The sequence below is a fragment of the Diadema antillarum genome, unplaced genomic scaffold, assembly GCF_040938485.1.
Source record: "Diadema antillarum isolate AM-2024a unplaced genomic scaffold, OU_Dant_1.0 seq00000269_RagTag, whole genome shotgun sequence".
Lineage (NCBI taxonomy): Eukaryota > Metazoa > Echinodermata > Echinoidea > Diadematoida > Diadematidae > Diadema > Diadema antillarum.
In genome coordinates this window covers 756,525-781,406 of record NW_027271305.1, presented here as the reverse complement: position 1 = coordinate 781,406, position 24,882 = coordinate 756,525, and the positions used below count along the sequence as shown (strand labels likewise).

General features: G+C 37.7%; 1 protein-coding gene across 1 annotated transcript; it reads right to left on the bottom strand.

Moving 5' to 3' along the window:
- Positions 1–6,737: 6,737 nt before the first annotated feature.
- Positions 6,738–24,882, bottom strand: LOC139729913 (glutathione peroxidase-like). Its single transcript, XM_071640831.1, has 7 exons — positions 24,697–24,882; positions 14,081–14,187; positions 12,996–13,140; positions 11,016–11,164; positions 9,998–10,022; positions 8,941–9,000; positions 6,738–7,249 (listed from the first exon to the last, which is right to left on the bottom strand). Exons 1-7 carry the CDS (start codon positions 24,817–24,819, stop codon positions 7,217–7,219), a joined length of 642 nt encoding a protein of 213 aa, XP_071496932.1. The 5' UTR covers positions 24,820–24,882; the 3' UTR covers positions 6,738–7,216.

The window sequence follows — 24,882 nt, the reverse complement described above, 5'->3', positions numbered from 1 at the left end:
TCACAGAAAAGCATTATGCTGCTCTCTTCAGCTGGGAAACACAAACTGTTGTCTTAACCAAACTGTAAAAACCTGTTAAAGATTAGTATGAATTACAATCTCAAACAAAATATGAGCTGGTATCCATTATCATGAAAGAGAATAACCAAACAAAATAACAAGTAAGAACTGAAAGAAAGAGCTTATATTTGAAAATTAAAGCCATGAGGAAAGACATGAATGTTGACTAAATAGTTAACACCTGAGAAGTTGGGTTGTCTCTGTGTTGTGTCACCTCAAAAACAATAAAAGGGTTTTTATTATCTTATACTTTTTACTCTCAAAAGTGACTGTTAAATATGCATGATTTGCAGGTAATTTTCAATCAATTCAAAATGATATGTAAAATATATTTTAGTAATGTCAACAGTTTAAATGAATCTGGTGTATAGAAAATTTATCCCAGATGAACCAAACACCTCTCACCAGTATTATAACATTTGTATGGTGGCTATCAAGGATGATGAAGAATTCATGAACATCCTTGAATTAATCTATTTATAAAACTATGTGCAAACAAAAACGTACACAAGTCAAATAAGAATTTTTGCTTTTGGTATTCATACCGTATGTCCCCGCCAAAAAATTACAGTGGTACCCTCCGCAACGATAACTTTAAAGATAATGAATCAATCTAAAATACAATGTGAGGGATTGAAACTATAACTCATTGCCCACACCTTACAGAAAACCCCATTCAATTTGCTTCAGAGGTCAAAGAGAATTGAGGATTTTTGTAGAGCATGTGAGGAATCCCTTCCCTCCAAGTTCTGCATGTGTTTACACATTAATATGCAGTTCCAAGAGCATCCAAGTGCTGAACTTGGAAGAATCAGACTCCTGACATCCTTTATAACAATCCACATTTCTTTGAGATCACTTAACCGAATTGACTGGGGCTTTCTGCAAAATAGAGCTGAGATGTTATAATTTAAGACCCCAAAGTAGAATTTAGCTGATTTAATCATATTGGGTGCTATCAATGCAAAAGTCTAATTGTAAATTTTTTTGAGGGGACATACTATATGAATACATGAACACAATGTTAACATTGAATGTCACCTCCGAAACAAAGTTATTCTTCCCTGGTGTTGTGGAATAAAATATTCTGAGAGTAAAGAAACATTACTGAAATGATCTTACACCCTCATTTCAATTTAAGGTAGAAAATGGAATGCCATGTTTCTTCAGGTTACAATATCTAGCTTATGTCCGTCATATTCTTACTGTAAATTAATATTTTAACACAATGTTAACATTGAATGTCACCTCCGAAACGAAGTGATTCTTCCCTGGTGTTGTGGAATAGAATGTTCTGAGAGCAAAGAAACATTACTAAAATGATCTCGCACCCTCATCTCAAGTTAAGGTAGAAAATGGAATGCCATGTTTCTTCAGATTACAATATTTAGCTTACCTCCTTCGTCCAAATGGAAGGCAAACTACATGTACCGGTAACCATGCTAATTAATGACGTGTAAAAAAACACTTGTTCTGTGTGGTTTATCTGCTTGAAACAGGAGTTAATTTCTTGTTCTCGAGTTATAATTATTAAAAACATTGATAAAAAGAAGAAGTTTTTGTGTTATTGTCACTTATTCTAAAAAAAGTGAGTGTTGATATTAATGTCACCTCCGAAACATTCTAATATGTTAACTGTCACCTCCGAAACATCCATGTGTGAAAAATCCAAGTTTTAAAGAAATGATTGGAATTTCATTTAACCTACATAGGAAGGTAGCCTTTCTTAAAGACTTGTTATAGTAAGAGTTTGACCTGGCCTGCCCTCCAATAAATAGTTAAAATCTTAAAAATTAAATGTCAATTGGTATTTTTAGCAAAAATTTATAAATCTCATGTATTTCTTTTTAATTCACTTTATATTCAACCCCCAAATAGTTTTGATTCTCAAACTATATATTGTTGTTAACCATATAAACTTTGCATGGTGAAGTTTGACTACAGAGTTTTGTCAACATGGTGCAATTCATGAAAGCAAAATTTTGCTTAAATTTACTTCAGATGCCAGGGTTTTCCTTAAATTACACCAATAACCCTTCAGCTTTAAGGTCTGAAATGTTATTTTTTTCAAAAAATTGAATACTTTCCAACAGGAATCAAACAGAATAATGAAAAAATATTTTGTTTGAAATTTTGACCCTCCGAGTACAAAAGTTACACCACTGATCGTAAAAAAGGCCATATACATGACACTCAATCACTGTCCAAGCAAGATCTTATTAATGAGGGATAACTACCAATAATGCATGCACACAGTCACACACTCCTACCCAGAAGATAAACCAGCAGACTACACAACTCTGAACTAGTGTAATAATCATGTGTTTATCACATAAAACGTTTAATTTCATTCATGAAATTGCAGTCGGTACAGCAAAACTGATGTTCACACAAGTTACATTTTCATTGACATTGCCTTGTACAGTATAAGTTCAACTATTCCCAACAAGACAAGCAAGGCGACTGTGTTTCCCAAGGTACATTATATTTACCACTCATTGGCCTTTTGCAAATATTATGAGAAAAGTCAACGTTGAAATGTATACAATATCAGGTAATCCAGGGTGGTCCACAACTTGAAATTTGAGCATGTTGCAAGCTCAGAATCTGAGAATACTGCAGAAGCACGGAGCGCACGTCACAAGCATGCACATTTTAGTATGCAATATTGTATCTCTCATTTTACTGCTTACAGTCAGTGTTCTCTCTCATGTTTTGGACACTAAAATCTATGTACCACATAATTTGATATTTCTTATGCTTTGCACATGTTTTTCACATGTTTGAATACATTTTATTTTGAGTTTGTTGTAAATTCTTGAGCATGTTGCTGGCTTTTGAGGATGTTGCACAAGAATTTGAGCATGTTGCAACAACATGCTGAAACCCCTCGTGGACCACCCTGTAATCAAATATCTAATCAACAGTGAAGTTCTACCATATGATATTTTGATACTTAAAACAATGAGTCTGTTACTGCATATTGTACAAACAATACTATGACAGAAGTGATTGTGTGTGTGTGTGTGTGTGTGTGTGTGTGTGTGTGTGTGTGTGTACCTGTTGCATGGCTGTTATTGAAGTAGGATTTCATAAAAGACCAGCAAGCCTATATAACTACACAATGACCCGAGTTATGTGCTGGGTCATGACTGAGATGTGGCCCTAGTACAGTGTAGGCCCAGGAAAGTATACACAAGGAGCATACACAAACAAAAGAGATGAATCAAGTCCAACCTGAGAATCTCATTCAACAGCACTGCTGAAATAATGTTTGTTTGTTTGTTGTTTGGTTGTTTTTTTTGTTTTTTTTGTGTGTGTGTGTTTGGTGGGGGGGGGGGGGGGGGGGTTCTCACAGAGAAGCAATAAGATTAACTGTGAATAGCACCATGTAGCCCAAAACCCATACCGTGTACAATGTATCTGATTTCAAATTCTAAGTAAAAGTGGTGTGGTACACCAAGTCACAACTGTCTGGCTCTGAAATCTTCTGTTAACAGCTTGATAATTTACTAATTATATCACAGTCTACTGATACTCAGTTTTCCATGTGGCTCACAATGGTCTGCAATGCAAGTAAAAATCCAGTTGAAGAACAAAGAACTCCCTGTAAAATTTGACACATTGATGCCACTTGTTAAACCTGGAAGAGTCCTTGTGCCTACAGGTGGTTAAAAAAAAAAAAAAATATTAGTCTGTGTTTTGGGGAGAGTGTGAGAATACAAACATTTGTCTGTATCATTCCCTTTTTTGACAGGGTCATCCCACAAGACTGACACCCACGAGTCATACAGCCCACAAGTCCTAAAGCCCAGGAGTCTCACACTAGGCAAATAAAGCCCATGTGACTGACACTGGGTAAAAACAGCCCACGAGTTCAATAGATACAACATGGGGTTTAATGTGTCGGGTCTCATGGGCCTTGTTTGCTTTAGTGTCAAACTCATGAGCTGTATGACTGGTGGGCTGTATAACTTGTAAGCTGTATGACTCGTGGGTGTCAGTCTCATGACGTGCACCTGTTTTAACAGCTACTGATTGTGATACATGTATCTTTAAAGCAAACATTGTATAACCACAACTTCACAGTCATGATGTGATACACCTGTGTACGTGCATCAATTGTGGCAAATTGTAATATAAAGCAAACCATTATGCAGCATGCCATTAAAGTGAGCACATTACGAGGCAACATTAAAGTAATGACTAGCCATAAACCAATTAAATCACTATTAACAATACATTGCACTTAAATCATGGGATGAAACATGTAGGACAGAAGGCTTGAAAAGATGTCTAAAATTTGATTGTCCCATCAGGCTCCTATGCTGCTGAATCTATACAAACATGACAACAGGGGATTGTCAATATCTCAATAACATAACTCCTGTATCTGAAGTACATGTATGTGTATACACTGCATTCTACAGTGACAACCAAAATGTTCCTGTTAAATATGTTTCAATGTACAGATATTTTCAGTTTGGAAAAACTATGAACAAGTAAAAAATCTGCTTGCCAAACTGTAATAGCCTTAACCATGCCTAAAATTTGGTATCTGTTTCATTACTGCTGTCTTTCCTGTCATAAACAACTTTTCACTAACACTAGTCCTGAAAGCCAAAGGATCATATCAGAATTTTAAAATTCTCACATCCCTTGCACAGGCAATTTCACTGTCTTTAAAAATTAGCATAAATTTTTAAGAAGGCAACAAACAACTTTTTTTCATCCCATTCAATCAGAAGTATTATAGATATTACAAGATATTAACACAATACTGCATGTTACATGCAGACATTCACTCAAATGCAATTCCACGTTTTCAGAATGATCATTGACATCGGCACAAAAAAAAAGGATAAAAAAAGAACTATTCACAAGAGCACAAAACAAAAAATGCATGCGACCAAAGAAGAAAGACACAGACTTTCTCTTCATTACAATCAAACCAACACAAGTTCTGAGAAGGATGCAATGTCCACTGCCAATTCCCAGGGTCGTCATATATGGCTATCGGGCCCAACCCTGCCATTGATTCGATGGTTTGAGAGTTGGCCGTCATGTTATCACTTCCCGGGGAAGATAGTGCACATTGCACACTGCTGATGAAACTGATGTCTGGCTGACAAAATATTTAGTGATTTCAGTGATCATATTTTCACATAGAGTCTGCGTGAAAGGTCTCAAAAAATAAACCCGTACAAATCATCTGCTATGAATAAAGACAGTACTTGATGACTAACTACTGCTTACACTTTATGGCAGTAAAATTCACAGATCAGGTACTACCGACTATTCTATTTCTGCAAATGTGGAGGTGGTGCTGATAAGTGGGCATATTTTTCAGGATAATTCAAATCAGCTGAAAACAGAAATCTATGCAGATAAAAGGAGTAAAGCAGCTCAAGTGAAAAAACAAACAAACAACCATCATTTAAAATATTACAAAGGCACAAGTGTGCATCAACTGAAAACCTGTGAGGGTCAACTCATGGGCGCCTCTCATCTGTGAACTTAGACCTTGGCATCGGGCTGGTCCCGCCACATGGATGTGTGGTTTTAGAACGCGCCGTCATGGGCGTCGACCATTCACAGACACCGCTGGGGCCCATGGCCTGGCACTAGTGAGATTTATCAGCTGGCTTGCAGTCCACACGGCAGCCTGAGCAAGCTCAAGGCGGGGTTAGATCCAGGAATTCCGAAAGGGGGGGGGGGGGGGCCTTTACAAAATTAAAGGGAGGCTGACACACCCTCATTTTTTTTTTCATTTCTATTGTTTTAACAAAAAAATAAAGGGGGGCATGCCCGGTGCACCCTGCCAGGATCCGCCAAAGCAAAGGGTCAAATTTTGGGAAAGAGAAATTGAATTGATGTGTCAGTTTGATCGGATATCAATATTCTTTTTGCAATTATTCACTCCCATGAAATTCCATAAACACTTAATTCTTAACCCTAAAAAGACTGGGCTATTTTTATGCCTCGTAGGACTGGGGAGGGGGGGGGGAGGGGGGGGGGGGGGGCTCATTGGGCCACCCACAAGGTAATCAACAAAACTGAATAGGTAATTATTTCTCAAATATTCAAAATTATTTTTCATCAATTAATTATACTAATTTATGCATTAATTTAAAAAAAATGGCTGTAAATCTGTAACTAAAGGTCCAAAACGGCTAATTTTGGGTATAGGTACTCTGTGTAGGATTTTTATGTAATGCACATTAAAAAAAAAACGGCAGTATCAACATTTTTTCTCATGTATTTTATTGTTTTTGAAATTTCTTAAATGTATTTCGTTGTTTCTGACTTTTTGTTTTTTATTGTTTTTTTCGATGGAAATCATCGGTGACACAATTTCAATCATATAGAAAATGATGAAATTAATTGATTTAGATCAGTTAAAGTAAAAATAATGATACATTTATGAATTTTGATCAGAAACAGAATTTGCATTGGATTTGTACATGAAATCACATTTTTGAGCAATTTCTGGTCTGACATGCTCTGACAAAATCTTGTGTAACTTCAGAACCGCGTACCCGGGTGCTGCAAATTTCGTCTCAAAAGTTGCACAAGACTTGAAAGAAAAATGTCATGAAATGTCGCGGCGCGAGATTTTTACATTCCAGATTTATCGTGAAAAATGTTGTGGGGGGGGGGCCCAAAAAGCCTTCCCCCCCCCCCCCCCCCCCCCAGTCTTTGTAGGGTTAACGAAGGTTCCATTATGCAGCTTTTCCACTACAATTTCCCCTACTGGACAATCTTAAAACTTTATATTCATGGTGCTGGTCTACAATAGGAGAATGGCTGTCCCAAAGTGAAATAACAGTGAAATCCTTCAGGGTAAGGGTCTTTGGAACAGACCGTTTCCCTTCTTTTACATCACCATACATATGCTCTTTTACACAAGGGACATCATAACTACTCTTCCAAAGCAAAGCATCAAATTTTGTTATACTTTCACAAAAAATGGGGGGATATCAGACAAACATCAGACAGAGGATCACATTGCCATTCCTAACCAAAAGTAAAACAGCATTTGAGTAAAGCACCATGTGTAATGTGCGCCACACTTTTTTAAAAATGTCATACTTCTTGAATATTTCAAGCTGCCGTGTGGATGCCATCTATTTGACGTTAAATCCATTCTCTATGTTTACAAGAGCTTGTCGATGTCCTTCCGCGTGCTCTGAAAAAAAGAAAAGAACAAGAAAAGGAATTTTAAAAAGGCAAAGCAAAACATATGGTTGCGAGAAGATCAAAGGTGCTACAACAGAAAGTACTGATTTTTACTTATCAATTCTTACTTCTTAGCAGGGTGAAATTACATCAGCAAAGGCATACTGGCACCTACTATTAAAACTACCATCAAGAAAATAAATTCCTTCACATACACCAGACCATAATCTAACTTGCAGAAACATTCTCCAGACAAAGTGCAACAGAATGTTGTCTTTGAGAAGATCGACTGTTGTGATCTTCTGTATTATTCTGTTGGAACAGCTTGTGATTATAAATTCAAACTTAAAATAAAATTTGAATGATTCAGGGACAGGATCAAAAAATATGAACACGTATGACCAGTTTCTTGGACACACACATATACAACAGTGGCCCCCCTGCCCAGGCATCTACCCCTGCCACAGGGAAATTTACCCTTAACACATAATAATATGGATTCAATAAATGCAGAAATATCAGTAGAACACATAAGAGAGAATCAGAGATCATGTTCAAAACTTAAAAAGTGATATAGATTTTTGAAATGTTGATAACAACAATTCAACAACACGCATTTCCCATAGACACTTGCCCAAGTTTATTCAGGACTCGTCTTCAATGGGTTAATGTGGATGTGCCATAGCACAAACACAGCAAACTATACATAGACTTCATTTAAAGACATAATTTAATTTACACCATCTACAGTTATTGAGAAAAATAGCAATATCTCCTTATATTTCAAGTTTTATTGCAAAATTCTTATACGCTAGGATGTTTTGTGATACAGCAGACCTACACATATGCATCAAATGTGATATCTTGAACATTTTTCAAATCACTGTTCTCAAAGGAAACAGGACCTTTAAAATTGATTCTACTCATTCAAATTTTTACATTGGTTGTTTCTATCCCGAACACACATTTTAGAACTATTTTGAAGCACTAACAGTAACACTGGTTTTTCATTTCATCTGCAAATGGGAAATCATGTCTTTAAATGAAGTCTATGTATGGTTTGCTGTGTTTGTGCTATTGCTCATTCACATTAACCCGTTGAGGACGATTCCTGAATATACTTGGGCAAGTTGCGTGTTGTAGCAAAATCAGAATGTCAACGGGTTAAGGGGTTGCTTTTTCTCATGGCACAACATTCAATGATCAAGACACATGTTTACTCTTTGGGACTGACACATTAGGTGGGTCTTCAGACTGAAGGTATAACTAGTGGGCCATTTTGCAGTTTTAGGAAAATAGCACGATGTGCATCTTCATCAGCACGAAAACAGCTCACTTGGGAAATTTGCCCATAGTTAATGCATGCGTACTTTGCATCATTACTCGACTCGCTTGCTCAGCACGCTGTGTGAATGATGGCATCAAAGAAAGTTTGGGCTTTATATAGAGATGTAACCTAGATAGTGCGCTAATTCACAAATTAGAGCTCTATTTTGCAAACTATATATAGATTTTTGGGGAAATTTTCCCAATCAAGTAAGATGCTACTTGCATCTTCATTGCACAAACAGCAGATTAATTTGACATCAGCCTAATTTCCCAACCATAAAATAGCATCCCATTTTGAAACTCTGACCAGATGAAGACAGGCCTATTGTCCTCTCTTGTCAAATACATAGCTATGATACACAATTTACTCACCAAGGGTTCTGTGGTCGGACTGTATCTCTTCACTGGAATGCCATCCTTGTTCACCAAAAACTGGAGGAAAAAAAAGACACCCGAGGTTAAATATACAGAGGTTAGACATTCATAACTTACACAGATTCTTGATTGAAAAAAAACAACACTCAGTTTCTGAAAGCATAGAATATGCCTCATCTTACACTAATGAAATTTTGCCCTGAAATGAAATATGTTGATTTAACCCATGATGAACCATGAATCAAGTTTAGTGAATGGATATCCAAGACAGTAGGCCTACTTCTCAATTTCAAATTATGGAGAAACTTCGTACTTCAACATGATGCTTTACTCTCTGAATTTTTTCAGAACCTTGTTATTAAATTATATCAAAAACGTTATGATATTAGAGTCAAGTCTCATTCAAAAGAAACTACATCTCATATAATTCTTGCTCTCACAGGATCAGCTACTAATGCTATAGCTAGTGTAGCCTGCTGCCTGGGCAGTATTTTTCATAGCAATAACGCCCTCTGTAGCTCAATAACAGAAAGGGGAGCTTTATAAATACCGCCCAGTATATTTTGGATGATTTGCATCAAGATCCCAACGCAGATAATATGCATGTGTGGTTACTGATAAGTTCAAAGGGAACATTTCCCCATTGGCTCTCTGAAGCGCCTGTCAACAGTACCAAGCGTGACCTTCTGCACGTAAAAGCATGAAGATCTAGACATAAGTTATATTTTGGATCCTACGTATGTTACTGACAGACCAGTGGGTGGGGACAATGAACCTCATTAAAAAAACCAGCGCAGGGAAACTCACTGCCAAAGTTGTCTTGTCCTATCTTTTTGTTGGCTTATATGGATAGTGAACACAAGAGGGCGACATAAAAGGCTGATACCGACACCAGAAAAAGGACAAGAGCCTTGTCTACAGCTAGCATGGCATTACATCTTGACTTTTGATCTCAAACCTTTTCTGAATTTGTGAAAGATCTTTATTGAAGTTAAAACAAATCTAATGCAAGATTATTCAAATTACACAGGCACCTCGATCTTCTTATACTCACCTTGGTGAAATTCCACTTGATGCGGCTAAATTGGAAAATAAATAACCAAGACAGAAAAAAGGTTTTAATTCAACGTAATGTCACATTCACATCTTGGGACATGCTACAGTAGAGTCATTTTAGTCAGTACGTATCTATCTGCCTATATTATTTACATAGCATAAAGGTGGGGATGGACACACCCTTTTATCACCAGCAAAAATTACTACCGGTATACATATATATCAATGTCACTGGCAGTTTATTTATCCTACATGACATTTTCCTTGAACATGTACTTGCTTGGAAGATGCATGTGGCAACAATCACAAAATCTACTGTCAAGTTTTAAGCCCTAGAAAATAACACAGTAAATATCAAACGTCACAGAGTACTCTGATTAAAAAAAAATATACAGTATCAATAATTTCTGGAGCACAGCAACTAAACTATAAAGATGTGAGAAAGATGTGAGAATTTTGTTTTCTCGCAATTTGATTTAGCATCTACAAACCCTTAACCTTTGCCAGCAAAAATCATAATTGCTCAGATCAATGTTCAATATTACAAAACAATAATTAGCAATGCCACAGATTCAAGTTTATCCCTACAATTACATTTCTTATACCAAAGAATTTTATTCAAAGCTTGTGTGCTGGCTGGTGGAATACTTGTGAGACTAAGAAACAATAAAGAAGAACAAAAAGAACCATGCAAGCAAACAAAATTACTTCTGTATCATCTAACTCACATAGGTGGTTGCAACAAATATCTCTTTTATGAAATCATGTAAATCAAGTTATGGGGGTTTTTTTATCATTTCCAAGTTTGATTTTAAAAAATCTTGCTGTCTTCTTGTATGAAGAATCAATTTTGATGGGAAAATAATTTCTACTAGGCAGTGGCTACAGAAAGAGTCAGATGTATTGTTTTTAGAGTCAATTCTCCAAAAGGAAAATAAATTTCTCCATGCCAGTGCCTATGCAAGGATTAAAGAAATGTGTTCTTTAGCTTATTAAAGGTATTGGGGAATACTCACTTGCCCAAAGTGCCCTTTTGCTTAATCTTCAGGTACTTGTAGAGAGGGTGTGCATTGTCTCCGTTGACATCGATCTTTGAGAAGAGGTCAAACTTAACATTGTACTTTCCGACAGCAAACTCTTTTATCTCTGGATTGGATTTAGGTTCCTGAGGAGAAAGTGAAAAAGAGAGGGAGATAGTGTGTGTGTATGATTTCTGAAAATTATATAAATTACTGTAAAAAGTGGAAATTTTCGGGGTGTTGAGAAATTTTCGCGCATTTGGCGCAACCAGAAACTAGTGCAAAAATAAAAGCACGCAAATATTTTTGCTTGCCATATTATGTTCCAGTAGTTGAGGACTTGATTCTACCGAATTAAAAACCTGTGAAACTTGTCTTACCCGGCCGAGAGCGAAAAATTAGCCACGCAAAAATATCCACTTTTGAAGTATACTAAACTAGAAATGTTGCTATGGCGACTGGTATGCCTCCACCTTAATGCATGGTTCTCCTAATAGGTCTACAGTACAATGTCTTGACAATGTGTGATGAGTTTCACATAATTGTCCACAAAATTCATATGGACAGACGGAAGGACGGACAACCCGAAAACATAATGCCTCCAGCGACACTTCGTAGCGGAGGCATAAAAAAGCAGAATAAATGTTCAACACACACTATCTTGTTTCCCTCATAACAGGTACAATACATAGTAACACCAACTGCGAAGATTTTTTTTTTGTTTTTTGGCAATATACCAAAGACAGCAAATTTTGTGAGACAAACATCCATAGAAGAACTTTTATACATGGGAAATCTATCTACGGAGCCCGGATACAATGAGGTTACAATTGTTGGGCCTAAACTAAATCTATAATGGGTTAAATGAGATATCTCAGCTACAGAGCACATCATTGCCGTTAGGTAGCCATGAGTCTTCACAGGTTACAGATTTAACCTATGGAATCTAAAAAGTTTCTTCTACTTCCAGATGAATTTCCGGCCCCAGAAACAGAAAAAAAATTTGAAGAATACAGTATGAGAGCATATATAACAAAGAAAAGCTTTGGTTGGTCCCAGTGAGCAAAATAATGCGTCGTGTCAAAATCAGAAAACTTATGCTGAATATAATCATATTCCATGTACAATGTACTTGTCTGCATTCTCCCTGCTTCCTTTTGTGACATTACATTATGAACAACCACATAAAAAAAAAAATGCAAAGAAATTTCAACAAAATTTCATTTCTCTTGAAAAGTAGACTTTTCCCTTGACTTTCTACTGACATATCATGTAAAGGGTAATATTATTTCCTTTGCTTTCTGAAAGAGGTAAGTCAAAGGTTCTTTTCTTACGGGAGAAAAGGAAAACTGTGTTGAATTTTCTTTTATTTTCTTTGCATCTTTCGTCATATGCGATGTCAAAAACTGTAGTAGTCATCTCATTCAGCAACACTTGTGCCAAATTTTTTGAGTGGATTGTTATATACTGTATGTAGTAATTGTTATTTTAATTCTAATTTGTATGGTATATTGATTCTGAGCAAAACAAGATATTACTCATCGAAAGCGTCACTCAGAAAGATTTTCTTGTTTTTCTTTATAAATGCAGTCAATTACGAAAATGATTAAAATACATCTTTGAAAATTCCTTTGTCCTGATACTGGTTCAACACTTGAACTTTACAATATACAATTACACAAGAGTTAGTTATTAATCAAATCAAAAGAAATTATGAGAGATTATGTCCTTTGTTTATCTTATCATGACATCAATCAGCCCAGGGTGGTGTTTCATAAAGCTGTTCGTAAAGTTACGAACAACTTACGAGCAACTGGTGATCAGTTCTTGTGCTGAATTGTGGAAATTCTGATACGTATAGCACATCAGAACTGATCACCAGTCGCTCGTAAGTTGTTCATAACTTTACGAACAGCTTTATGAAACAGGGCCCGGGCATATTTTGCATTGTTAATCTGAGAGAGATAACATACGCACCTGGCTCCCAAACTGGTTGCATGGGAACGCAAGAATCCTGAGGCCCTTTCCTTCATACTCCCCGTACAGCTCGGTGAGCTGCTTGTAGTTTTTGTCGGTTAGACCTCATTGAGACGCCACATTGACGATCATACACACAAAACCCCTGCCGAGTTGACAAGAAGATATTGACAAACATATACATGTACATAATATATGCCATGAGTTTGAGAAAGATTTGCCAACTATGATCTATGACTGAGGTATACTGCATCATGAACAACAACTCCTTCCCCCCCCCCAAAAAAAAAAAAAGAAAGAAGGAAAAGTATTCTGATCTTGCCTTCATTTAGGGGGCATAACATAAGATTTTTCTTCCACATGTCTGCAATAATGGGGAGGGCCCTACATACTTTTTTATAATGCCTCTTGCCCTACAGTCAGTTTTACTTGCCCTAGGAAAGTGGGCACATTGGTTTGTAGCACCCTGGCGAGTCACTTCACATTGCTCTATTCAATGACTCCATTTATGGCCCAATCTATCTTGAAAACCAAGATGACATTGCAGAAACTCCAACTCTCCCGCTTTCCAAGGGAGATCTCCCGCCGAAAGCCCACTTTTGCAAAAATCTCCCGTCTTCCCACTTGAGATTTAATTTCTCCCGCCCTGGCTCTGTGTCTCCCATTTGAAATGATTTCTTACTTTTTGTCTTCGTATCTTGAAAAATAAGCCTTAGATAGCACGAGAGAGCATCAAGAACCCTAATCATTAGAGCTTCCAGGGCCCAAGCGGGCCCTGGACTCCGGCCGCAAGGATCTTTGCGCTCGTGATATGCGCTTCACACACATCAAGTTGGAGTCTCCCGTTTGCTAGGGGTTTCAGGTGGGAGAATCTCCAGATCAGAAGGTGCTTAAGGTACAGTAAACAATGATGATCCGATAACATTTGAACTGCCTGCAAGTGACTTTGGCCAATATGTTGAAGAGGTGCTCTTTTTCAGGAAGTTCTATACGCTTCCAATATAGAAAACAAAAAATACACTCATATCTAAAAAATGCTATATTCCTGAAACATTTCATTATATATTTTTGCAATGTATACTTACTTGTACTTCTCTAATGAAACATCTTGGCCATCAATGTCTTTTGCTGAAAACTCATAAATATTCTGGGCAGATTTCCACCAGTTTGGGTCAGACTGGGTGCCAGCAGCCTACATGAAAAGGGGGGTGGGGGATAAAAAATGAACACAATAAATAATCAGTGTCTCACTCAGCTGGTTGTTTCTGATCCATTCTTATTCTCAGCCTGATTTCACACAACCTACCAAGCTTTCATAATTCAATTTATAAATTTATAGGCATTGAGTTTTAATACTTCATTGGCCTGGCTCAGGCTACAGCTGTACATTTACATACGTATTCTCTACTTCAATTGATATTACTGTCGACTGATTGTCTACTGCATACAGGTGCCCTTGTCATTGCTCATTACTACCTCTGATTTCATCACACACACACACACACACACACACACACTAAATGTGTTGCTTCTCAACAAATTTTCGGCACAATATGTTAGCACAATGTATACATTTGTACTGCAGAGTATTCGAATAGACCAGTTGCTCCAACAGAAAGCTGTATTTTCCAGCCATGCAGAAATCGGTATTTTTCTACAGGCAGCACCAACTGAAGCTCAATGTATGCAGAAAATCGAGTTCCGACAAGGAAATCTTCATGTACATATAGTCTCAGCGAGTGGAAAGAGAAGGAGTTATATCCAGATGAACAAGCGACAGACCTACATGAGCATTCTTAAAGAGAGATGAATAGGAGGTATTTCCATGGAGAAAATGACAAAGGGTGGGGGGGGGGGGGGGGGAGGAGGAAGAGGACAATAGTGCAAAACTTAGTGTAGTGAGGTACAGGTATACAGATGCCAAGATGAACAGATACACAGTGATACACCGTAGGTCAATATCAAAGAAAGATGTGGAGGACAAATTTCTCATTTGCTCTTCATAGCAACGAGAGAAAGAGACACTGTGCACAGTTATATTTTATGTGTGGGTGTCCATCAATTTCCCCTTTTTTCTGTTTTCTTCACCTTTTCTTTCACCTTTCTCTTGTCTTACAAGTTATTAAACCATAATATAGTGTTAAAGCACAAATGTTTCTGGGCTCAACATCTCTTGACTTTGCAGAACTTTAAATATTCCAGTCAAAGTGAAAACATGGACGATTACGAACATAGACCAGTTTACAGTAGCTCCTAAATATAAAGTTTATGTAAAAATTCCAATGGCTGCAGCATTATCTAATTAAATTTTCATAACAAAAGTTTTTATTTAATATGCTATGCTGATGCACAGCACACACTCTATTTGGTTCAGGGATGATATTGAGGTTTGTTGAAAAAAAATGGAAATAACTGATACATGGAAAAAGCAAAATGTGTATAGACTTGAGAAAATAAATCTGAAATCAGATTTAAATCTACAGAATATCATGCCTGTTGATTGTACACATAAAGCATCAAGCACTATCTCAATTTCCAAACTACCATAGTTATGTGGTTTCTCAGCAACTGATGCATGTCGGGAAGAGAAATATGAACTGTAAGCTCTGGAAAAACATCTCAATTTTGAAGCAACAAAATTGCAGCCATGAAATAACAAAAAGGGAACAACTAGATGCAATCACTCTAGATGTCTCCAACAGACTCAGCACAGCACCGTCCCATGACTCTATCAATGTGCCACACACTGCTGCTGCTTTTTTTTTTGGGGGGGGGGGGGGGGGGGGAGGAGACATTGAGCACGGAGTCTGTATAATTTATTCTATCACACTGGCAAAATTACCAGCAAAGTATGTCAAAGATTTGACTATGCATCAGCATATATTCAAAAAGATGACCGAAAGGTACAAACTGGCTCAAACTTTGGTCCCCGCCCCTGGGTCTACCATAATCTTGACGTCACATTCACTGTGATGTTGTCGTTGCTGCTGCTGCTACTGCTGCTGCTGTTGTTGCTGCTGCTGTTGTTGTGGTGGTGGTGGGGGTTGTATTTCTTCTTAGATTCAGCGGTTCTTAGGTCCCAATTAAGGGGGTGTCGAGGGCTCGACACCAACATTTTCCTCAGGTCAGCCATGTAAGTGACTAAAATCTTAAATTCAAAATACAAAATTAAACTGCTTCATCAGGCCATCATGGGAAAGCCTTTTTGGAAATTCGGTGGCCCAGATAATTTTTTTTTTTTTGTGTGTGACAACTGGCCACTGGGCCAACGCTAATGTTGAGTCCTGGGCCCCATTTCATAAAAGATGCTGGATGACAACTCTTGCTGGAATGGCAACTTCCAATAGCAACAGCCAATCAGGAAGCTGGATTCTTGTCGTTACCATGCCAATTGTCATTCCAGCAAGAGTTGTTATCATATCAACCTTTCATGAAATGGGGCCCTGGTGTCCCTTGGAGAGTGAGGGCTGGATGTCCATTTGTATGAACCCTAAACCAGGGAGGTGGAAGAGAGATGTTCTCTCTTCTCTTTCACCTCCCTGGCTAAACTTATACATCTTATCACACTGGTATAAAAAATGTTCACCATGTGTTGGAATGAAAAGATAAAATAAGATAATGAGGCTCTGATTTGGATCCACCCCCCCCCCCCCCCCCACACACACACACACATGCAGGGCCCATCCCCCAGCTCTGCCATGAACAAATTTGAAACTGCAGCCACCACTCCACTCAAAGGCACATCTAAGCTTATCACTTCTGGTTCTAGAGAAGATGATTTGTGAGGATTCCTTAATTTCGGTGGCTTTTCATACCTTACATTTCCCCACATCCTTCAGAATATCTGTACAGAGTGACACTGTTGGGGCACAGGGTAACAAAAATAGCAAAGCTTTGCTTCACCTCTGTACTACTATGTGTTGACTAGCAAAGTCTATATAAAATACACTAATTGTACTGACAAGCCATGCTAAAGCAAACCATGTATAGATACTGTAAGACAAGAATAAATGATATATTCGCGACTTGAAAATTTCATGAATTGGAACCGACAACCTTTCTCGAGGCATGAAATTTTTGCAAATGGCCACTAGCATCAGATCATGCATATTGTGTAGGCAAGAACTTTCGCATGCATTTTAATTTCACGAATGTTGCTGCTCGCGAAATTCGCGAAATTGAAATGCACGCGAACATTCCTCATTTTACAGTATAGTGAAGTGGCATAGATGATCTAGGTCAAATTTGATTTCAATTGTGTGAATTAAGGAAATATGATTCTAGTTTGCTCAAATAAACCTTACCTTTCATTCCCCCTCCCCCCCCCCCCCCCAAAAAAAAAAGATAGCAAATATCCCCAAGTTCTGTCATCAAATATATTTCAAAGTGCATTCACAAATTTCACAAATGAGTTCTTTTTGCAGTTGAAACGGTCTTTGGTCTCCTAAACTACACCTGTAATGCTTTAATATCTTTGTCCTTGAAAGATGTGAATGACAAGCCCTCTGATGAAAGAATACCATTGAAGTATTTACATACCTAGCAAAGAATAGAGAGGCCACAGGAAAAAAGAAAAAGAAAAAAAAAAGAAAATGTAGGTGGGAGTTCATATATCAATAACTTGCACGATATGAAGCACACTGAAGTAATACCAGGAATGCAATGAAACCATTATCAGAGAACTTTTAAATTTCACACTAAGTACATTAAATGTTTAATTGTTTTCTCTAACTGTACATTACAAACTTTAATGTAAACTGTTTGCTACTGAATGGGATGACATAACACCTTTGATAATTAGGGATATCATAGAATAGAGGAGTGCACTGAATGCAATGTACCCCATATTAAAATCAAACTGTTTTTTAAATATTTACCAAATGATTCAGCTATAAAATCCACTGTTAAAGAGCACATGTTTCAGCGAAGTTGAGGTGGGGGGAGGGGGGGGGGGTAGATAAAAACAGCTTGAGGTAGCCAAAGGTTGGCAGGCAGGATGCTTTCACAATTTCATGAATTGAAGCACAAAATGCAAACAATATTTGCATCCCTATTTGCATCCCTTATTTCAAAACGGAGAATGGTTTGCTCATCTGTACTCACTTCATGGGCATCGGCCGTCTGTACGCACTGCGCTGTTGAACACATATCGACCCTTATCAATTAGGTCTCTCGTCCTTTATCAGTATTTCTCTCTACTAGCTAAATATTAGCACAGGCTATGCCAATCAGCTCTAGTATTCATTGTGTGGTATGACTGAAAACACACAACAGGCACGAGGAAATCTAGTGGCTTCGCAAAACACAGTACTCCAGGGAAGAAATCTTGACCTGCACAGCAATGGTCAACGTCCACTCTACAAGATGGCCTCTACATGTACATTGGTCTCCACACACACCAATCAAATGATTGTATTTGTGCTATATCCTTGATTTTTTTTTCCTTTTTGCCACTATCATCAGAGTAGAGGCAGATATTTCACTTCAGACAGTATTTAATCCACCTTGTAGGGTTGCTCTGCCAGCAGAAAGGACTTTAAGACATGACTCCACACACAAACACTATGGAAATCAATACTCCTGCGAGATGTCCGTGGTCATACAGCTTATGTGAAACATTGAAAAAACTATAATATCTGAAGACCTGGATCATCTTTCATCCTTCCCAACAGTTACACAATCCTTATATGCTTGAGAAACTATACTCCTGTCAAATTCTATGGCTCAACCACACACAACAGAAGAGTACCAGGTTCGTAACACACTGAGCTTGTATTCTATTGTCAGTGATATATTATTTTAAGGAGCTTGCAAAGCTGTAGTCTGGAATGACAGACATCTTGCTTTCAAAGCAAAGCAAGAAGCGAAAAGGAAACAATATTTTTTGCTGATGCACCACATAATTTTGCACTTGCATTAAATTTATTCACTCGGGTACAGTAATAAGCAGTCTTCTAATATATCTTCTGATATGTCTTCTGTTGTTGTTGTTGTTGCTGCTGCTGCAGTCAAATGCCTTTCAAACCTAAGAGAAATTTGGATGGACAAGATGGCGTACGAACCGATACATCAAACAAGGTTTCAAGACAGTCCTCTTTGAACAGAAAATCATGACACTATGACACTCATAGCTATCAATATTTGATTATAAACGACAGCCCTGTCTATAATCTGCAAAAATTAAACTTATGAAACAGGCTTTGAAGGTCTGCATTATAAGACTACATGACTGTAAGTTCCATCCATTCAAAACAGCATGTAAGGAGCGCACTCTAAGGTGTACAAATGGGCCTGGGCTATTGTATTCTCTCATCTATTATTGACCATCTTTGGCTCCTAGAGCTCTTTCAAACCAAATAACCCTTGGCTAATAGAATTCTTTGTTAAGACTGGTAGGAAATTTTGGACTTGAACAAGTATCTAACTTTAATAGTACAGGTAACATAAAAAAGGTAAAGTCTACAACAGGTGTACACTGTACCTACTACATTCCTTCATTATAACTGCAATTATCATACTACATATACGTATGCCTGCAAGGACAGATGTTGAGCAGACCCTACACCATAAACACCAAGCACACACAATATGAAAAAAAAAGTGCTTGATATCCTGTGTGTTTCATGTAATTTGAGACATTTGGGCCAAACCAAAAATGATCAGGTTGGCTCTTTGTGTCCATGCTGTGTTCCCACAATTCTGCTGGCTACATGATACAATGTAGAGGTTAGTTTTGATGACATGCAGTAACAGTACCATCTGCCACAGAGCTAGCATCACCAAATTATGTAATATTTCTAATTTGTATAGAGTAACTGCGTCAGTAAGCGGCCGTGCAGCCGTTCGCGGCAGTGTACAACATACACGGTAATATACCGCTAAACACAGCATTGCACTGTTACATGCACACTACACACTAACACACTAGCAATCAACAAAAACCAACCGATAAAAAGGGCACAATCTCTGACAAAAGTGAAATTTTCTCACCTGACAACATATCGCATCCAAAATAAAATTTTCGGTACTGCTTAACATAACAATTAAGAAATATTAAATGGTCCAAGAAACTTGATTTTTTTGTCCTTTTCCCGACGCTCATGGATTTTGAAAACATATCCTCACATAAAATAGAACTTTTGCGAGCTGATGTGGGCCGCCATTTTTGTTCGGAAAGTGGATGTTACCATCGAAAAAATTCAGAAAAACATGAGAAAGACATCAACAACACTGCCAGAATTGCGATCTTGTTTGCGGCCAATGCATGTGCGCCCGCTATTTTCACGTGCTTTCGCAATGGGAATTGGGGCTTACGCAATGTTCGCGAGACATGTGAAGGCGTTCAGCTAAAGATTGCAGAGCACGCGCGTATTGCATAGGGGTTGTACATCGTGCCGCAAGCAGAAATACTACGTCGCATATCGCCCTTATCGGCAAAAATTGTGCCAGGTTTTGCCCTAATAAATCATGAAAACTGCGTTGGTCAATGGTAAATTTCTTTTATGAAAACAATTGCATAATGAATAATCTTGTTCATGATATATGAAATGGTTGAAAATAATTTGCCTGATTTGTTTACAAGTTGGAAAAACCCTTAACAATGCTTAAACTGCCGCAAACGGGATATTTTACTCTAGACCCATACTGATTATATATCATGACCGTAACACCAAGTAACACCACAGGCAGAGACTCCAAACTTCCAAGCTTCTCTTAAACAGGAAATTCTCTTGTGTGGACCTCCTGGCAAATGGGAGACTCTGAACCTACAAGCATCATAGGTATATTACGTAAAAAAACAAACAGACAAAAATGAATGAATAAATATAAATTTGAAAAATGGGAGATTTTTAGAAGACGGCTTGAAAGTTGGAGAGTAGGGGTCTCTCCATTAGGTCTATTCCACAGGTAAGATGTCTAGTGAATCCCATCCCATATCTGGAGATCACCATTTATAAAGCTGTGATCGTGGTATAAAAGCACAATTACAATTGTAAAAGCACTCTGAGAGTGCTGACCTCCACCAAGCAGCTCATTTCAACTCATACCCACAGGCTGATATTAAAATCATCCGACTTCCCACTATAGATGCCTTATGTTTATGTCATCAACTTCAAGCTGCGCAGCGCCTCATTCGAGCAGAACACAAGCTTTAGAGTGCTAATAAATGCAAACCTCTAATATGTAACGGTTACAGCTTGAACTCCTAAGTTCAGTGACCCTATCTGCAAAAAGATCTATAAAAAGTCTTTTAAAAATCCGAAAAATTACCCAGCTCACTACTAAAATTCAATCACCTGTTCCTTCTGACATTATCATCTTTACCTGCAAGTTTCATTTACATAAGTTCACAGCTTTTTGAGTTACAATTTTCACTGTAGTTTGCAAGTAGACAAACAAGCAAACCAACGCGCATGAAAACATGATTCCTTCCTTGGCACTAATGGCAGAGGTAATTACTGACAATACACTAGATGCATGTATTGTAGATCTTGTTTACATAAATATTCATACGTTTATCTGTAGAAATTTACTTGTTCAGGACAAATTCTGCTGGACCTTGGGCAGGTGTTTAAAAAAGAATTAAAGTCGATATCAGAAGTTAAGATCTCTACTGATTTTCTGAAGATGTTGACCACCTTACTACGATTTCTTCGTAAGACAAAAGATTATTCCTATTGTCGTCTAACATTTTTATTTTCATTTGGAAGTTTAATAGAGCACCATTGAAGACACACACAGCATACCATACTTAAAGAATATAAGATAGACCTAGATTCTTTGTGTAGAAACACGGGCCCCATTCAGTTGGTTTCTGTTAACATTGGGGGGGGGGGGGGGTCATGAAGAACTTAATCAAACTCAGATTTTAAGTTCAACTTCAAATTATGGTTGGCTGTGTGTGACTTCAATTAATATTCTAACTTTCATGAAAGAATGAAAATTTTGGAGATTTTTTCATACAGGCATTAATCAACTACTGTACATAAAGTAAGGGACAACAGGGGTTTTCTGTCAGTTTTGATAACAAGTTGAAGTGGATCACGAAAACCATTAGGTAAAACTGAAAAGAGAAACCAGCTCGGCATGATACCATAATTTTAAGTCAACCTTAACTATTCAGTTCGACTTAGGCCTAAATTCTTCATGAAACACCCCCTGCCCTGGTCCTGTGCAACCTTGAATCTGGCAGTAGTATCAGCATGAGAAGATGACTGATAGTGAGATCTGATCAAATTAGATATTCTGGATCAAAAATGTATCCTCTCATGACAGGTCAAAAGAGCTTTAAGCGTATCATTTTCAACTTTTTCTGAATGTTGGTATGTTTGACATTCTATGATAGACAACTGAGACCTTCTATAGTATGGCCTACTAGATTATCCATTGGAAAATGTCACTTCTTGTAACAACATTTTCCAAATAGTTTTGAAATAATGTCACAAAGCAATTATGAAATCACAAAGAAATTGTGACATCGCACGATTCTTCATATCACTTTCGAGAAATATCACAATTTAATACATTTATGTAGTGTTTAATTGTGATATTAAACACACTGCTTCATACGGTCACTTTGTGAAATATACTACGACTACTACTACTAATAATAATAATAATAACGATAATGATAATAGTGGCTACTTGTATAGCGCACAGGTCCACCTTTCAGAGCGCATTTCATGGAACTTCAAAAAATGAAAATATAACAGAGGAATTGTGACATCAGGCGCTGACTAAAAAAGATTGATCCGTATCTTGTCCTCGAGGATGTTCCGCAGAGACTACACCTGGCTTCACAGAATCCTCTTCTCTAAAGAGGTCTGTAAAAGTAAAAAAGGGGAAAAATGATAGAAAAACTCCTCTGGAGTTTTATTAGATGGATTTTTCTGTTTACATCGGTACATGACACGCTGCTCCATCATCAGTCACTTTGCTTTGTCTTTGTGAAATATAACACAGCGACACTGCACCCTGATTCCTAAGGCTGCTGATCCCTCCACACAGCATCCACTAACACTACACAACCGCTTGTCTCATTTTCCCCTTTTTTGTTTTAATTTCTAATTCCAAAAATAAAAGAAATTGGCATTGTCGCGAAATACACTTGTAGGTCCCCACTCCATTCACCACCATTCATTTCGTCATACATTGTAGCCGGGGACTTCTTTCAACCTCCATACTGCAGACTTTGCACATAGTGGAGACGCACACGCAGAACGAGACTGGTCGAGAGGTAACCGCAGCAGCAACCCCACCACTTTATAGCGCCCCGCGCCAGGATTAGTCGAGAGGGGACCAATATCACGATTTGGCCTAGAAATTATAAATTGGCTTAGACAATAAGCCTACACTGGCTTCCTGTAGAAAAACGTATTAACTTCAAGATTCTTCTTCTTGTTTACCGTACATTGCGCAAATTTGCCCCTGTCTACCTTCAAAATACTCTTCATCTTCACCAACCACCACGTAATCTACGTTCATCAAACTCGCTAAAATTACAGGTACCTCGAATTAAGCATAATTGGGGGGATCGGGCTTTTTCATATATGGGCCCAAAACTATGGAATGGCCTACCAAAATCTCTTAGAGAAGCATCTTCCATTGATAGTTTCAAAAAGAATCTCAAGACGTATATTTTTAATTTGAATTGACAATATTGTATGCCTGTATGTAATGTATGTGTACGTATATATTGTTTGTTGGTTTATTGTCTTATTATTTTCTGTGATACTGTTGTAACGTGACACAATATGTACTCTGTTCTATAGCGCCTTGAGTATCTTTTTTAGGTAGAAATGTGCGCTCTACAAGAGTCTCACTATTATTATTATTATTACACGTATCACAGTTTCTAGTTAAATTTGAATACTGTATGGCCTACTAGTACAACATTACTAACAACTAGATTGATAGGCCTAACAACCGTTTTTAGAGTCTAGATCTAGGGCCTATAGACGTCTAGACCTATTGGATTCACTATTCAGTGCCTCCAACAGTCCAGGGCAGTAAAAGTGGGCATGATGGTGGGTGGGTGGGTGTTATTTCTTGCACCCCTCTCAGTGTAGTGTCTGCTAATGTTAGTGATTTTATAGTAGGCCCTACATGTATAAAATTTTAAACAAAACAAGTTTACGTTAAAGTTAGATTTCTTAATTTTACATCTAACGTTAGGCATAGCTATATATAGAAAACTAGTGTCTATTCTAAAGTTTATGTCTTGTTGGAGTTCCTCTCGAAACCCTGCCCATCCCAAAACCTGAATCTCAAGCCAAGGCGTCAAGCAGTCAACATTTCTAGAATTCTAGGTCCTACTTGTTGTAGACTAGATCCTAGTCACTACACAAACCATACTTCACTCAACTAGGTCTAACTTTAGTCCATAGTAAATTTACTGTACATAGTCATCTAGACCTATAGTGCTAAAGCCGAAGGCAAAGCAAAGTAGAAATTCTACCTGTAGGCCTAGGCCCTAATTTAAATTTAATTTAACAGACAAAGAAACAGACAGTTAAATTAGCTCTAGTCTAGACCTACATTTGTATGCCTTACTACTAGTCTTGGCTAGTCTAGTTTTCATACAATAATTCCTGTTCTGCTTTACCAATAGCCACGACGATGATAAGAGATAAATTCACTTCGTAATGCAATTGTCACTTGCCACTAAAAGAGAATAAAATAGAGAGGGTACAGAACTTACCATACTTGCAAACCGAGTTTGTCCTAGAGAAGCAACACCACACGCTCCCAACACAGTACCAACACCACCTACAAAGTGGATTGGCTCGACTGCGATGATGAATTTATGAAGGGCACGGAACATTTGGCTTGGGTAAATATTGGTAGCTGACCTGCACAATTCTGTGTACCACGCGAGCTACGAGCG